This window comes from Asparagus officinalis, chromosome 7, assembly GCF_001876935.1.
Source record: "Asparagus officinalis chromosome 7, Aspof.V1, whole genome shotgun sequence".
NCBI classification, from domain to species: Eukaryota; Viridiplantae; Streptophyta; class Magnoliopsida; order Asparagales; family Asparagaceae; genus Asparagus; species Asparagus officinalis.
The window spans coordinates 147,224,921-147,238,158 of NC_033800.1; the positions used below are offsets into that span (position 1 = coordinate 147,224,921).

Below are 13,238 nucleotides of genomic sequence, written 5' to 3' on the forward strand. Positions count from 1 at the left end.
TTGACGCGCGCGTGTTGACCGACGCGTGCGTGTTGACTTAGTGAGCCTTCTTGACTCGTCCAGTCTTTGTTTTGTGTTGCATGCGGGAGCTTATAGGCAATTTTAGACGCCTACAAGTTCTAATATTTAGTTCCACATGACTACCTCCCGGAAGTTCTTAGGTTTAAAGATTACAAGTAATACATAGCGGACAACATGGAAACGTATATAGCTAGCCAAAGATCATATTTCTAAGTATTCGCTTAATTATGCAGTTTATGGACATATTGGATAAGTAGGAATTGTAAATTATGGGATGCTTCTTTAAGTGTTTTCTACATTAATCTATTATAAGGAAGTTTTCTACAATTTTCACTTTCGTGGTAATTTTCTTTTGAAATGATATTTTTTCTAATAATATAAAGCGAAAATTTTATAGTGAAAGATTTGAGAGAGAAATTTCCACAGCATGGCGTGGGCATATGATGCTACTAAAGTCTATTATGAAGGTGACACTGGCCAGTCACCTCATTAAACCGTGTAATACAAAAACACAAACGGCGACCTTGACTTGTATAAGTCTTTTAAGAGTGTCATTTTCTTGCTTGTGACTACAAAGGACAGATATTTGATTTTCTTTCCGTTGATCCAAGAAGACTTCAGAAGACTATATGCAGTAAAACAGGGTTTTGGATTTTCTCTATTCACACAAATGTATTACAATTCCAACATCATTTCTTTCACGTAATTGAAATCACTCCGCTGGCAAATATGAGAGAAAAGTCTTCTTACGTTTTACCTGTACCATATAGTGATTTCCAAAAAAAAAAGGGAAAAAAAATCGAGCGTATTTACAAGGTATGTTAAAGTTTCAGTATTTATAAAACTACCAGACAAGTCATCAACTTTAGGACTCAACCAATCATCCTTGGATAGGCTAGTTTGTAATTGTAATGTTAAAAAAAAAACATTAAACCAATCAAATTCTCACTCACTATATCCATCCAACGAGGTTGAAAACTTGTTGATTTTTGGTATTTTCTTTCTTATTTTTAAAATTGATGATTTAGGGTAGTTTTTGCAGATAAACACGATTTCAAAGAAGTATATTTTACATAACAAAAACATCCCCTATATAAGTACTACGAAGTTTTGAACTCAGCTATTCATCACTTGAGCAAAGCGAACACCAAACGAAAAAAACATGACCAATCTCTTGTATCTTTTCCTTCTCGTCCTCCTCCGCTCCGGCTTCAGCTCCGGCGACGCCATCTTCAACAGCTGCGGCGGTTCTAACTACACTTCCAATAGCAAATACAAATCAAACCTCAAGCAACTATTCAACATCCTAACCTCCACCCACTCCACCTTCACCGCCAACACCACCGGCTCAAGCCACGGTGTGTACGAACAAACTGCGAGCTCCGTATACTCTAACCTCCGCTTCTTCTCCTCACTCGACTACACCGGCAGTGGGATACTGAAATCAACACCCAGAATGTCACCGGTAGGTTCAAGACTTCATTCCGGCTGCAGAAGAAGCTTCTGGACGAAATTGACAACTACGCCGCCATGTTCGCCACAGGGACTGCGACGAACGGGAGCGGCGACGGCGCCGTCACCGTGAACGGACTGGCACAGTGCACGAGGGACCTGTCGGATGACGGGTGCAGCCAGTGCTTGCAGCAGATACGGGGCATGTACGCGGGTTACGAAGCGAGGCAAGGGGGCAGGGTGCTCGCCAAGAGCTGTAATTTTAGGTATGAGATCAATCAGTTTTATCAAGGGAAGCGGGATGTTGTGCTTAATCTGACGACTCCGATGAAACCGCCGACTCCGCCGCCCGCTCCGAACAATCAGATTTCAACTGTAGAAGGTATGACACGCGAGAAGATAATAAGTACGCACATGAACAAATTAATTTAAAAAGTTCACAAAATAAGATCATGGCCTTGAAAAATGTAAAGTCGAATATCAAAATAAAGAAAACTCAAAACAATTAAATCCCATGTTAACACAGTTGTTTGAAATAATTTGGAAACTATCACCAGATCACTTATGTGATTATGGAAAACATCCAGAGAAGACAGGGTACGTACAATACATGATTTGATTAGTTACCAAGATGATATGCTGATAGTGATTTAAATTTGTTAATTTAGCTTATTATTTCAGTGCCCCGTTCTTGATGTAGGAAGCAAGAATAACACCAAGAAGGTGCTACTTCTGAGCATCATGATTCCAATCGTAGTAATTGTTGTGATGCTGCTAATAACCTTGTGCATTTACTTCTGGAAGAAGAGAGTAACGAAACTTACCCTCAGTAAGCATAGAGCTAATAAGCCAGGTACAACATCGTCGACCATTCTAAATTTGAACTTTGAAGCTTAAGGCATGGTAGTTTCATTCATCACGGGTTCACTTAGAATTAAGTTCCTTTTCTAGGCATCACTAATATGGAGGACATCTCAAATGATGACTTGCGACTACTAGATCTGTCCACTTTAAAAGTTGCAACAGATAACTTCTCGGAAGCAAATAAGCTCGGAGAAGGTGGATTTGGTTCAGTCTACAAGGTAATTACTTGTGTAATTAACGTTCATTCCTGTTGTCCATATACCTTGAAACTATGGTAATTTATCTTTTTCGTTCGAGTTTAATATCACATTAAGCAAATTCAAGGGCTTTGTAATCTATGTAAAATTTGTTACGTTCTACAGGGAAAACTTGCAGATGGACAAGAGATAGCTGTAAAGAGACTTTCCGCAACCTCAACACAAGGAGTAGACGAGTTGAAAAATGAATTTATGTTGGTTGCTAAACTTCAGCACAGAAACCTTGTCAAACTCCTCGGTGGTTGCTTAGAAGAACAAGAGAAGTTGCTTGTTTATGAATATGTGCCTAATGGAAGTTTGGACAAACTTTTGTTCGGTATTTCTCTTCCTGAACAATTTCATCTCACAAGATCTAGATTGCTTTCTTCCACCGGATTCCTAGTAAAGTTAGACATATTCAATTACGTTTGTATGTTACAGATCCTGTCAAATGCAAACTAAACTGGGGACAAAGGTTTAATATCATAGGAGGAATTGCACGAGGTCTATTCTACCTACACGAAGAATCCCACCTAAATGTTATACATCGAGACCTGAAAGCTAGCAACATCCTGTTAGATACAGACATGACCGCAAAAATTTCAGATTTTGGTTTGGCAAGGCTATTTTCTGGAGATGAAACACGGGGCATTACAAGTAGAGTGGTTGGAACTTTGTAAGTTTCAGTTGTTTTCATTGCTTTACTTGGCTACTAATGCCACCAAAACTTTGGTCCCATACTCATGAAAACTATCCTTTCATATTTTGCAGTGGTTACATGGCACCGGAGTATGCACTGCACGGACATTTCTCTACCAAAGTCGATGTTTTCAGCTATGGAGTGCTTTCTTTGGAGATGGTCACTGGAAAAATGTGTAGCAGATTTTATGACCATGAGCGTGCCGAAGACTTCCTGAGCTATGTGAGTGTGCTCTTAATTCTTCTTAGCTAATTATTTATATGCAACTTATTTACAATCCATGAAAAGGAAAATTTTAGGGGGGAAAAGACAGTACCAAAGTTCAATATTTTTGGTTTGTGATTTACTCGCACCCAAGGATCAATTGCAACTTATCTTGAAACTAGCTGACTTGCATTAATTTGATGGTTTCAGGTGTGGGAGTATTGGAGCAAAGGTTCAATATTAGAGATTGTAGACCCATCTTTGGAAACTTTTTCGAAGAACGAGATACTGAGATGCATCCACATAGCTTTATTGTGTGTTCAAGAAGTTCCAGATGAAAGACCTTCGATGTCATCGGTAGTTGTCATGCTCCATAGTCCCTCGGTGCCCCTGAATACTCCTACGCAACCTAGGTTCGCCCAAGGGATGATTAGTTCTAATATGTTACCAAAGCCAACAGATGTGGGTTCTAGTGATGAGTTTGCGAGGATGCCATTACCAGTTTCAGTAAATGATGTTTCCATTACAGAAATGCAACCACGGTAGATACAAACAGATGCAAATAAGTTCTTCACATCTTAGATGATTTTGTGAATGACCTCTTCATGTAGTAATTCATCATGATCCTTATCACGGTTATCATTATCATCGTCGATGCATTCCTTGTAATAGGCGGGTCAACTACGGAATCTAAAAATAACTATAGAAGGTTGTATGAAAACAATTAATATTGCAATTTATATTAATTATCTGGTATTGTTCCCTGATGACTCCACTAGAGATGGATATCCCTGCGAAAAAATAAGACTTATCTGTTTCTGAGACAATAGGTAATCATTTCACTTTGTTTAATCACCAAGTGAAACCACAAGAGCAAGCTAGATGAACCACTAGAGGGCTTTCTACTAAAGAAGGTCAAAATTTCACTGATGCAACCCACATTGCAAAAGGTACAAAAATAAAACACACGTTAAAACCAAGAAAAAATTACATGGCATGCATATGCAAAGACTATTCATAATAATGATAACATACAAGTCCTAAAGCAGAAAGGAGGTGATAAGATTTTACCAAATGGATTAAACTGTCCAAGGTGGTGTGGATATTGCCAAAATTAAAACTAGTTCTATCATTGAATCATGACCCATCAGGTAAAGAATACGTTCAACATGCTTGCTAGAACAATTGTGTGTACGTATATTTCGAGTTTGTCTATTTCCCCTCACTGAAGATATTAAAGGTGCAAGGTGGGGGGAGAAAAGAAAATGCTTGTCCACGAATATATCTGTATCTGTTAGGATAAGGATATAGTTACTAAATATTTATATCCAATAGGATAAGATTATGGATACGCATATTTAGTGAAATTTCTAGATCTGCGTAAGAAATATTCGAATAAATATTGATCATACAATTGTAATTGTTTTGATGATTAGATCTTTAAACTTAAGGTTAATTTTGATGATCCAGATATCTAACATTAGCTATTCGTATACAACAAACATATTAATGGACTCTCTTGCAGCGTACGGCCTTTTTTTGTCAATATTTATTGCTTTTCTCATCTCTGTATGTATCCACACATATTTTCTCTTACTTGATCCATGTATATATTTGACTTTGGCGAACATAGATATGAGTTCTCCTTGTTGCGCGCGGCGGAAGCCAAACAAACACCAAACTTACGTGCTTCGAGAAATCAAATCAAACAAACAAACGTCGAGAGAAGGCCAAACAAACCAAATTAATACCACAAACACAAACAAACGATTTTAACGTGGTTCGTCAAGTTGCCTACGTCCACGGGGCAAGAAGAGGATGGGGTTTTCACTAATAGAGAAGAACATTACAAATTGAGATTACAAATCACTCGAAGGAACCAACTAATCTCACCACAAAGCTCTTAATCTCTCCAAATAAAACCCTAAACAAATAGCTCAGAAAATACATCTTTTCTCTGCTCCAAATATCCCTTAAACAAGCCTTAACCAAAGCCCCAAGAAACCCTAATTCGTATGTTGGTATTTATACCAAACACAAATACCAAACAGAACAGGAAACCAAAAATAGCCCAAACCCGATCCGCGGTCGACCGCCGAACCCATCGCGGTCGACCGGACAGAAGACAAAAACATAGAATCCATTTACAGGGTCCCGAGGTCGACCATCGCGCCACACGCGGTCGACCGCCAAAAGTCCAAAGACTTCCCTGTGTTCGTGCATGTTCGCGGTCGACCGCAGCGCCACTCGCGGTCGACCGTGCAACACCCAAACTGTTTCCTGCTTCCAAAACTTGTTCTGATCCAAATTCTGTCGCCGTTTCTACAATTCTCCAACTCGGCGAAGTTTCTTCCAAAACTGAGCCGACACCAGCTAAACCAAATGTCTCACTTGTTGCGTCTAGTATGAAGTGAAACAAAATCACGAGAACGGACTCAATCCACAACAAGTCGAGAACCCAAATGACAATGCGAACAAACTCTAAAATATCGGTATCTACTCACCAAATCGGCTGCATCATAAATGACTGCCTACGTATCCTCTTGCCCAAGGAATCAAGCCTTCACGTAGTTCACCCAAACGGTCTCCAAAGGCCCTCAATCAAATAGAAAAGTTTACAACTCTTCCCCAACATCACCAACGAATCTGCAACTGATAGCTCTCCCAATGGTCCCAAAGTAAAACAAACCAAATACCTCCACCTGAGGTGAACCAATGGCCATATTCAAACCCAAACTATGTCCACCAGCTGCACTCGATTCAACCAACTCATCATCTGCATCCAAATCCAAATGATCCCCAATCTGTGTCACCTCAGCTGGAATATCAAATAATGCAGTATGATCTGGAGTATGTAGAGTAATCTCCACCCAACGTGGAGTAGCATCACTCTCCACCCGCTACGATGTCCCAACGACCTGATCAACACTCTCCACCTGCTGAGAGTCAAATGTGACATACTTGCTCAGAATATAATTAGAAGCTCCCAACTGATAACCAAACGAGCCTTTGAATCCCAAACGTGAAATCGGATCAAATCTCACATCCTCGATGTGACCGAATGCTGGACAATCAAATATCCGACGTTAATCAAAATCTAAAGCAGCTCCACCAGATCTAAAATCTCCAAACGCAGCAGTCTACAACTTATGACTAAGATGACCCAAATATGTCGAAGCTCCAAAACCAAAACCAATGCTCAACAACTAACACCGATCCCCCTCCAGTAAGGAACGACCCATCAAAACAGTCATCTCATCTCGTCGCCCCAATGTTTCCTCGCCAATGAAGTGTCTCAAACTGCCATGAGCTCGGCACAAATGCAAGAAACAACCCCTACTAAAGCTAGAACGACGGATTACCTTTCTGCCAATATACTTCTTCCAATTGTTGTTGACTTCTAGGACTTCACACCAACGGGACCTGGTTGTAACCCACCAATGTCTAGAACAATCCCTAACTGCGGAAACCAAATACCGATTACCTCCCAATGATGCCTCCTTGGCAGGCCCCCAAATGCCTGAATGGACACCACCTAAAAGACCCCTCAATCGATGGATAAAAGTGCCAAACTCCACCTCGGTCTTTTTGCTCATACCAATGTGCTCAAAGGACTTCAATTTGCAGGTCAAAGAACTCTTCAACAAACTATGCACGGCATAATCAATCAAATATCCCAGCCTCAACAAATACCAAAGTCTAGCCAAATCCAAAGAAGTCATCAGCTCTCTATCAAACACTGTGCTCCTAATCAAATAATACAATTTTTTTCTCCTGACGCCCTTCATCACAATCATGGACCCCAATGTGACTTTCAAACGTGCATCCACCAAGGTCACCCTATAGCCTGTTACCTCCAAAACTTCAAGTGAAATGATGTTCTTCTTCAACTGAGGAACGAACCTCACTCCATCCAACTCCCGAATTACTCCGTCACTCATCCTAATCCGAACGGTACCGATACTACCAATAGGGCATTCATAATCATTACCCATGAGCACGACATCCCCTCTTTCCAACTCCTGAAACCTGGAGAACCAATCTCTCCTAGGACAAATGTGGTATGTAGCACCCGAATCCAACATCCACTCTGTAGAGTCGGCAACACAAACTGACAATAGTGCAGATAACGAGTAGCCAGAAGAATCCAAATCTGAATTGTCGCCCCTAGCCTTGGCAACATTCACCTCTGAATCTTGAATAGCTTTCCCTTTATTCTTCCCGGCTCGATCAACCAACTTTGGGCATTCGGCTTTCCAATGTCCATCTTCTTTACAAAAGGCATACTGATTCTTACGAATTCCATGTTGTGCCCTTCTAGACTGTGACCTCCTACCACGGTTTGGACTCTTTGCTCTTGCGACCAATGCCCCCGCTACCGGCTCAACTAAAGTCTCATTATCCTTCTTTCGAAGCTGATAATTCACAAGTACAGCGGTGACCTCACTATACGAAAGAGATGCATTCACATTAATAAGAGTAAGAACGAAGGTTTCATATTCATCATCGGGTAAGGAACTCAATAATAACAACGTCTTATCTTCATCTTCAATCGTCACATCTACATTCGCCAAATCCGCAAGAAGCTTCGTGTAGTGGTTCATGTGATCACTAATGGAGGTCCCCTTCTTCAATTGGAAGTGATAAAACCTTCTCTTCAAATGTAAGCAGTTCTCTACACTCTTGGTCAAATACTTGCGCTCTAGGATCTCCCAAATCTTCTTAGCCGAAGTATCATTGATCACATCATATTTCAAATCTTGGGTCAAACAAGATCTAATCACAACACACGCCGTTCTATTCATCTTCTTCCAAACCTTCTCCTCAATGTCGTCCAGTTTCCCGTCCAACTCCAATGTATCCTTCAAATTTTGCGCGTTGAGCGCATCCAAGACTTCGCATCGCCAAAGTCCAAAATTATTTGTGCCATTAAACTTCTCCACATCTATCTTCATAGAGTGGATATTCAAACTTTGGACGGTCTTCACGCCAGAAGTACCCTCCACAACTCCTTCTTTCTCGACCATATTTCTCAAAGCACCAACAAAACAATACAGAACGAATGAAGAATAGATCCAAACTGAAAAGATAGATTTTTACCTCCAACTGAAGCCCTAACAAGAGCCTCCGAAATATCCCACCCCCACACGACGGAAACGAGATCCACAAATAGTAAAAATCCCACCTTTATCACCAAACGAAGCCCTAGACGAACTTCCAAAGCAATCTACTCCTCCAAATAGCCCAAGCGTAGCCCGAGCTCTGATACCACTTGTTGCGCGTGACGGAAGCCAAACAAACACTAAACTTACGTGCTTCGAGAAATCAAATCAAACAAACAAACGCCGAGAGAAGGCCAAACAAACCAAATTAATGCCACAAACACAAACAAACGATTTTAACGTGGTTTGGCAAGTTACCTACGTCCACGGGGGCAAGAAGGGGATGGGGTTTTCACTAATAGAGAAGAACATTACAAATTGAGATTACAAATCACTCGAAGGAACCAACTAATCTACCCACAAAGCTCTTAATCTCTCCAAATAAAACTCTAAACAAATAGGTCAGAAAATACCTCTTTTCTGTGCTCCAAATATCCCTTTAACAAGCCTTAACCAAAGCCCCAAGAAACCCTAATTCGTATGTTGGTATTTATATCAAACACAAATCCCAAACAGAACAGGAAACCAAAAACAGCCCAAACCCGACTCGCGGTCGACCGCCAAACCCATCACGGTCAACCGGACAGAAGACAGAAACATAGAATCCATTTACAGGGTCCCGAGGTCGACCGCCGCGCCACACGCGGTTGACCGCCAAAAGTCCAGAGACTTCCCTGTGTTCGTGCATGTTCGCGGTCGACCACAGCGCCACTCGCGGTCGACCGTGCAGCACCCAAACTGTTTCCTGCGTCCAAAACCTGTTCTGATCCAAATTCTTTCGCCGTTTCTACACTCCTCGTCAAGACATATCTATACTCGTATCTAGGTCCGTAATTGGCAAATAGACACAAATATGGTATGTATCGTATCCAAAACGTCTGCGCAAACGTGAGATTTGATAAAGAAGACAGAGCCACATTACCTGTGCATTTTATAATATATTCCTGATTCAGTGAGGTGATAAATTATATATTCACAAAGCCCTTCCGGTAACATGACCACATTGATAAGGTCCTTGCAACTAGCAACATCTGGAGATGAGAAGTAATGCTCTAACTAAAAGAAGAAACACAACAGGAAGATTCAATTAATGTGGAAAACCAATACGCTTCTAAGACTCATATATAGAAGCTGATGTGACAATTGAGGTTTCATAGTGACCACAAAGTATTTGGCTTGATACGCCAGTGTGACAGTTGAGGTTATTAAGGATGTGATCCAGGTGGAACTCTAGGTGGCAGTCTCTTGCCGCTCATCCTCAATAACGCAAATGTGAGGAATTCTCCTGGAAAATTCTCAAGTGACGCTCACATGCTATTTTTGGAACACTTCAACGCTTATTTTTTGATAAACTATTGTTAAACCTATCAAAATCCCATTGTAAACCTTCCTTAATTCTATCAAAATAACATGAGAACTTTTATTGATAATTACACATAACCACCTGGATATTTTTATTCCAATAAATCTCTCGGGAAAAAATTCAAATTTAATTCTTCTAGTCAGCAACATCAAGTCTAACAAGTCACATGGTGAGCTTGTAAAAAAATGACGTTCATTCTTAGCACCAAAAAATATACTCTTTTATTAAAAATGACAAAAGAATAAATTTTTTGGGACCAAGAGATTATTTTCTTTTTTCTTATTTATCATAAGCTTGTTACATGACATGACATGTTAGAATTGACTGTGTTAATTTGGGGATTACATAAGAAATTTTCAAGTCCGGATTTAGAGGAATGAAAAACTTTACAGGCTATGTACTACCCCTAAAGTTTAGGAGGTTCGATGGAATAAGAAAAGTTTAGGGGAGTTTAGTGCAACACCCATAAAGTTCAGGGGGACTAGAAATAAAACTAAACAGTTTTACTTTTCGTAGTCGGTACCCCAGTCCCATCAGCTGAAGCAAGGTTGAGGACCGAGAGGCAACCGAGATGAGGTGGAGAGAGAGAGATAGCAATCGCCTAACATTAACGGACCAAGAAAGGCATGCATCTCCTCCGAAGCGCGTGTCTCCTCTACCTCTCGTCCCTTCTGCTCCTCCTCCCTCCTCCTCCTCCAAGCAGCGCTGCCGCCAACCTTGTCAACCAGTACTGCGGAAGCAGTAACTACACCAAGAACAGCACCTTCGAAGCCAACCTCGGCCACCTCCTTTCTTCCCTCTCCAACTCCTCCACCAACTCCACCTTCGCAACTCTCACCGAAGGATCCGTCCCGGACATCGCCTACGGCCTCTTCCTCTGCCGAGGCGACATCAGCCCCTCCGAGTGCCGCAACTGCGTCAAGACATCCGCTGTCGACGTACCACAAATCTGCCCTTCCTCCTACCAGGTCACCCTCTGGTATGAAATCTGCGAACTCCGCTACTCCAGCTTGTCTTTCTTTGGGACGCCCGAAAACGATATACTCGTCCCCTACCCCCCCGCCGGCCCGGGGGCAAGCGACCCTGACACGTTTGCCGATTATGCGACGGCTCTGATGGGCAATCTGTCCGCTCGGGCCGCACAAAATCCTGCGGTCCTGTTCGCTACGGGTGAGATATCGTACGGAGGCGATGATCAGACGGTGATATACGGGCTGACGCAGTGCACGCGGGATCTCTCCGGGGACATGTGTAGTCGGTGCTTGGGGGAACTACTTTCCAACTTTAATGCCTCGAGCACTGCTGGAGGAAGTCTTGGAAGGAGCTGCGGTTTTAGGTATGGTACCCACAAATTCTTCGAAGGGGAGCCGGTTGTTTCCATCGCCGTGCCATCCCCGCCCTCCCTCTCCTCCTCCTCCTCCGTCTGCTCCAACGGGAGAAGATCGTAAAAGAGGTATAGTAAGAAGCCCCAATTGGTTTTTTAGTATTTTTTTTTTTCTGTGCTGAAACTCGTGGCCTAGCTTTTCGCGTACGTATCTGCACTCGTAGGACATTCAAATACGACGATACACGCATGTGCTTCTTTGAATAATCACCTTTTGACAGTTGGCTTTACCTGGCCTGTTCCGTGAGGGGCTGTTTGGTTGTTGTTGGTAAAGTTGTGTTTTTATGACACAACTTGGAAAGTTGTTGTCCACCTCATCAATTTCACTTTTATATTTTTCTTTGTTTGTTTTTGATTCCATTGGAATCATAAAACACTTGTTTGGTTTGCAAAATGAAACTTTAGTTGCTTGTTTGGAAAGTGTAAAAAGTGGTCCCTACTCAAATGATCATATTGGTTAGAATTATTTTTTATTATTTTTTCCTAACTTCAATGTTAGCTTTCACCTAAAATCATGTCTTTTTTTTTTCATGAAATCACTTTACAAGCCACATCAGCATATGAAATCACTTTACACTATTTTCACAACTACAAACAAACAATTGAAAGTGATGAAAGCTGACATTGGGACCCACTTTTTTACACTTTACATCCTTTTACATGGTAAAAACATACAACCAAACAGCCCCTCAATTGTGATGAGGTCCAGTTTACTTCCATTAGAGATCAAGGTGAAAATGTATCTTAATATCACTGTTTCAGAGTGGAAAAATCAGAGAAGAATTAACTAAAAAGGGAGGAAATAGGTGGGGTGACCTCCTTCTCTTGAAAGGGAATGGTCATAAACAGAAGACACGATCGGGGATATTGAATTGTGTCAAGCTAACTTTAATTAATATTCAAGCTAACTCAGGTTGAGAACTGATGTGATAGTATGCCAGCATAGGTCTGATGAGAGGAGACTTGGGCAGAAGATGACCACACAAATTTGAAAAGAGAATTTGTAATTCGATATATAGTTGCAGGCTATAACTCCTGATCGTTCATACTAGCTGGAGGTGGAAAATACAATGATTAATCTATTCTGGCCAGTGATCCCCAAAATAGCCATTCCAGGGGGAAAACTATTCATATGATATCATAATAAATAAGGTTTCGTTTGGATACCATAAGGTCAGTCTGACAAACGGAGCAAAACTGGGCCAGAACCAGTCCTGACCTAGTTTTGTGATAAACTAGTTTTGTTTTGGACCATACCCCTCCTGGTTCAAAACAAAACTAGTTTAGTAACGCTACTTGGGCACAAAAAATAGGGTCAGATCTAGCTCAGAATTTTGACAAACAAGAAACAACACATAATTGTGCCAGGTTCAGTCGTGGCCCAATTTTACAAAGTTGCCAAACACTCCCACAGTGTTTTCTTTGTTGTGTTTTTGTGAAAAAACACCATGTTGTTTTGTTGTCTCTTTATAGTGTTTTCAAAAGAACAAATTTTTGATTTAAACCCATTTCAACTTTTTATTTTACAAACCGACCAACTTTTTTTTTTATTTTAGCGGAATCGACCCACTTCTCGGCCACGTCAGCAGCGTGGCCGAGAAGCGGGTCGATTTTTTTTTAATCTCATCACTAAATAGTCGGGGTTGCCAACCCCAACTATTTTTTCTACTGAAAAAATAGTCGGGGTTGGCAACCCCGACTATTTAGTGACGGGATTAAAAAAAATCGACCCGCTTCTCGGCCACGTTGCTGACGTGGCTGAGAAGTGGGTCGATTCCGCTAAATAAAAAGGGAGTCGGTCGGTTTGTAAAATAAAAAGGTGGAATGGGTTTAAATCAAAAAATTCTTCTTT

At 41.2% G+C, this 13,238-nt stretch overlaps 2 protein-coding genes across 2 annotated transcripts in view; both read left to right on the top strand.

The window, feature by feature from the left end:
* LOC109850792 (putative receptor-like protein kinase At4g00960) lies at positions 1,544 to 4,221 on the top strand. Its single transcript, XM_020420863.1, has 7 exons — positions 1,544 to 1,855; positions 2,174 to 2,326; positions 2,425 to 2,555; positions 2,700 to 2,910; positions 3,015 to 3,249; positions 3,345 to 3,495; positions 3,688 to 4,221. The coding sequence occupies exons 1-7, from the start codon at positions 1,552 to 1,554 to the stop codon at positions 4,021 to 4,023; spliced, it is 1,521 nt and encodes a 506-aa protein (XP_020276452.1). The 5' UTR covers positions 1,544 to 1,551; the 3' UTR covers positions 4,024 to 4,221.
* Positions 11,290 to 13,238, top strand: part of LOC109847944 (putative receptor-like protein kinase At4g00960) — a 19,706-nt gene continuing 17,757 nt past the window's right edge. The window contains exon 1 of the mRNA XM_020417173.1: positions 11,290 to 11,455. Within this exon, the coding sequence (XP_020272762.1) occupies positions 11,290 to 11,455 (166 nt within the window). The remainder of the gene's footprint in view (positions 11,456 to 13,238) is intronic.